This window comes from Corapipo altera, unplaced genomic scaffold (assembly GCF_003945725.1).
Source record: "Corapipo altera isolate COAL_440 unplaced genomic scaffold, ASM394572v1 328, whole genome shotgun sequence".
Lineage (NCBI taxonomy): Eukaryota > Metazoa > Chordata > Aves > Passeriformes > Pipridae > Corapipo > Corapipo altera.
Genome location: NW_020885154.1, coordinates 28,375 through 32,648, shown reverse-complemented (window position 1 = coordinate 32,648; position 4,274 = coordinate 28,375). Strand labels below are relative to the sequence as shown.

The 4,274-nt window shown below is 36.1% G+C and overlaps 1 protein-coding gene and 1 long non-coding RNA gene across 2 annotated transcripts in view; both read right to left on the bottom strand.

The window, feature by feature from the left end:
• The window catches only part of FBH1 (F-box DNA helicase 1), a 33,771-nt gene that overhangs the window by 16,119 nt on the left and 13,378 nt on the right, over window positions 1-4,274 (bottom strand). Inside the window, exons 13-14 of the mRNA XM_027670225.1 lie at window positions 1,480-1,579; window positions 153-274 (exon numbers count right to left, since the gene is read on the bottom strand). Coding sequence (XP_027526026.1) covers window positions 153-274; window positions 1,480-1,579 — 222 coding nt within the window. The remainder of the gene's footprint in view (window positions 1-152; window positions 275-1,479; window positions 1,580-4,274) is intronic.
• On the bottom strand, window positions 1,750-2,649 carry LOC113960593. Its single transcript, XR_003532061.1, has 3 exons — window positions 2,452-2,649; window positions 2,137-2,191; window positions 1,750-1,990 (listed from the first exon to the last, which is right to left on the bottom strand). It is a non-coding gene; the product is annotated as an uncharacterized LOC113960593 (long non-coding RNA).

The following is a 4,274-nucleotide window of genomic DNA, read 5'->3' as shown; positions in this document are numbered from 1 at the left end:
AAACGGGATAAATCAGCCTAAAAACGGGATTTGGCCTGTCTGGATTTCAGGATAAAACAGTTCCCAATCAATTCCCGGCCGCGCCAGATTCCCGCTTTTTGATGGAATATCGACTCCAAAGGCAGGAATTGGCCTTGGGCGTCCCCACCTACCCCGATGACGTGGATTGGGATGGGTCTGTCTCTCCCGGTGAGTTTGACGGCGTCGTCGAAAACGCTGGAATTGCTGCGGGAAAGGACCGTGATCTTCCCTTCCATGGAGCCCCGGACGGCGCCTGCACGGGGACATTCCCAGGGATCCCGGGAATCAGGCTCCGGATCCAAGGAACTCCACAAGTCAGCGTTATTTATTTAGTTATTAATTTCATAAATTTAATTAATTTACAGATTTGTTAATATATTTAACGTGTTTTTGTAGATGAAAGGTATTATATTTCTGTATTAATTAATGTATTTAATATACATTTAATTATGTTATCTATTTGTTAGTTTCATAAATTTAATCAACTTTTTCATGTTAAATCCTAAATTTCATTTAGAAAGTGAAAATTGAATAAAATAAAATGTAAATAAAATAGAATTTAAAGAAAGTAGAATTTAAAGAAAATAAAATTTAAAAAATTAAAATTAAAATAAAATTTAAATAACATAAAATGTGGATAAAATAAAATGTAAATAAAATATAATTTAAAGAAAGTAGAATTTAAAGAATACAAAATTTAAAAAATTAAAATTTAAATAAAATTTAAATAATATAAAATGTGGATAAAATAAAATGTAAATAAAATGGAATTTAAAGAAAATAAAATTTTAAAAATAAAATAAAATAAAATTTAAATAAAATAAAATGTGGATAAAATAAATTGTAAATAAAATAGAATTTAAAGAAAATAGAATTTAAATAAAATAGTATTTAAAGAAAATAATATTTGAATAAAATTTTTTAATAAAATAAAATGTATTAATTTAACGATTAAAATTATTAACATAATGTATTTAATAAATTAAATTAGTAACTAATTATCAACACCTAGTTATTTATATACTATTACTATATAATATTTTATGTATAATACCTACATATTAATTATTAACTATGCTAAACTCAAATGTCATTTCAAATTTCACTTTGAAATGAAATTTAACCAATTTAATGTAATCGATTATGAATTATTAGTAACTCCATTATACTCTATTTTTTAATAATATTTACTCCTAGTTGAATTTTCTAAATTAATTATTAATTAACAGATTAATTGAATTTTCTAAATTCAATTATTTTTTAAAATGTTGAACTTAAAGAGTAAACTTAAATTTATATTTTATAATAGAATTTTATTAATTTAATTTATTACAATTGATATTAATATTTATTATTTACATTGTTATTAGTGAATAAAATTAATTATCAGTTAATAAAATCGATTAATTACTTAATTAACCTCGATTTATGGCCCTGAGCTGAGAGAGCACAACTCACCCTTTTGGTTCCCACCCACCAACGTCTTATTCCGGATCCCTTTGCAAACATCCAGGATTGTTGCTCCAACATAAGCAATTTCGGGACCAAATCGGAAACTCTGCGTGGAAAAATCCAGGAAAAGGCAGGAAAAGATGAGGAACTGGTTAGAACCTATAAAAGTATGGTTATGTATGGAATTATAGAATTCCCAGCCACCTTCTGGACATCTTTTCTCCTGGAAAAACACTCAAATCCTCCCAAACTATTCCTAGAAATCCTGGTCATTCCTAAACCCAACTGATACAATTCCCACCAACCTTCTGGAGAAGTCTTCTCTTGGAAAAACACCCAAATCCCCCCAGTCTATTCCTAGAAATCCTGGTCATTCCTAAACCCAAATGATACAATTCCCATCAAACCATTCCTTGAATTCCTGGTCATTCCTAAACCCAAATGATACAAATCCCACCAAGCTATTCCTAGAAATCCTGGTCATTCCTAAACCCAAATGATACAATTCCAATCAAACCTCCTGGATAACTTTTCTCTTGGAAAAGCACCCAAATCCCCCCAGACTATTCCTAGAAATCCTGGTCATTCCTAAACCCAACTGACACAATTCCCACCAACCTTCTGGAAAAGTTTTCTCCTGGAAAAACCCAAATCCCTGCAAACTATTCCTAGAAATCCTGGTCATTCCTAAACCCAAATGATACAATTCCCATCAAACCTCCTGGATAACTTTTCTCTTGGAAAAGCACCCAAATCCCCCCAGACTATTCCTAGAAATCCTGGTTATTCCTAAATACAAATTATACAGTTCCCACCAAACCATTCCTTGAAATCCTGGTCAATCCTTAAACCCAAATTATACAATTCCTACCAAGCTATTCCTAGAAAATCTGGTCATTCCTAAACCCAAATGATACAATTCCCATCAAATCTCCTGGATAACTTCTCTCTTGGAAAAGCACCCAAATCCCCCCAGACCATTCCTAGAAGTCCTGGTCATTCCTAAACCCAAATGACACCATTCGCATCAAACCATTCCTTGAAATCCTGGTCAATCCTTAAACCCAAATTATACAATTCCTACCAAGCTATTCCTAGAAAATCTGGTCATTCCTAAACCTACATGATAAAATTCCCACCAACCTTCTGGACAACTTTTCTCTTGGAAAAAGCACCAAAATACCTCCAGACCATTCCTAGAAATCCTGGTCATTCCTAAACCTACATAGTTTGGGGGGATTTGGGTGTTTTCCCAGGAGAAAAGTTGTCCAGGAGGTTGGTGGGAATTGTGTCAGTTAGGAATGACCAGATTTTCTAGGAATAGCTTGGTGGGAATTGTTTGGGAATGACCAGGATTTCCAGGAATACTTTTGAGTCAAGATTTCTAGGAATAATTTGATGGGAATTGTATAATTTGGGTTCAAGAACAACCAGAGTTTTAAGGAATAGCTTGGTGGGAATTGTTTGGGAACGACGACAAATTCTAGGAATAGTTTGGTGGGAATGGTTTGGGAATGACCAGGATTTCTAGGAACAGTTTGGTGGGAACTGTTTGGGAATGACCAGAATTTCTGGGAATACTTTGGAGTCATTTTGGTGCTTTCTCCAAGAGAAAAGTTGTCCAGAATGTTGGCGGGAATTGTATCATTTGGGTTTAAAACCGCCCAGGATTTCTAGGAACAGTTTGGTGGGAAGGGCTTGGGAATGACCAGGATTTGCAGGAATAGCTTGGTGGGAATTGTACAATTTGGGTTCAAGAATGACCACGATTCCTAGGAACAGTTTGGTGGGAGTGGTTTGGGAACAACCAGGATTTCTAGGAACAGGTTGGTGGGAGCTGTTTGGGAACGACCAGGATTTCTAGGTACATTTTGGTGGGAACTGTTTGGGAATGACCAGGATTTCCAGGAACAGTTTGGTGGGAGTGGATTGGGAACGACCAGGATTTCTAGGAATAGTCTGGTGGGAGTGGTTTGGGAACAACCAGGATTTCCAGGAATACTTCTGAGTCATTTTGGTGCTTTCTCCAAGAGAAAAGTTGTCCAGGAGGTCGGCGGGAATTGTATTCAAGAACAACCAGGATTTCTAGGAATAATTAGGTGGGAACTGTTTAGGAACGACCAGGATTTCTATGAACAGTTTGGTGGGAACTGTCTGGGAACAACCAGGATTTCTAGGAATAGTTTGGCGGGAGTGGTTTGGGAACGACCACGATTTTTAGGAATAGTTTGGCAGGAACTGTTTGGGAACAACCAGGATTTTTAGGAACACTTTGATGGGAATTGGGTTCAACAACCAGGATTTCTAGGAACGGTTTGGTGGGAAGTGGTTTGGGAACAACCAGGATTTCTAGGAATAGTCTGGTGGGAGTGGTTTGGGAACAACCAGGATTTCCAGGAATACTTCTGAGTCATTTTGGTGCTTTCTCCAAGAGAAAAGTTGTCCAGGAGGTTGGCGGGAATTGTATTCAAGAACAACCAGGATTTCTAGGAATAATTAGGTGGGAACTGTTTGGGAACGATCAGAATTTCTAGGAACAGTTTGGTGGAAGTGGTTTGGGAACAACCAGGATTTCTAGGAACAGTTTGGTGGGAACTGTCTGGGAACGACCAGGATTTCTAGGAATAGTTTGGCAGGAACTGTTTGGGAACAACCAGAATTTCTAGGAACAGTTTGGTGGGAATGGTTTGGAAACAACCAGAATTTCTAGGAACAGGTTGGTGGGAATTGTCTGGGAACAACCAGGATTTCTAGGAATAGTTTGGCAGGAACTGTTTGGGAACAACCAGGATTTTTAGGAA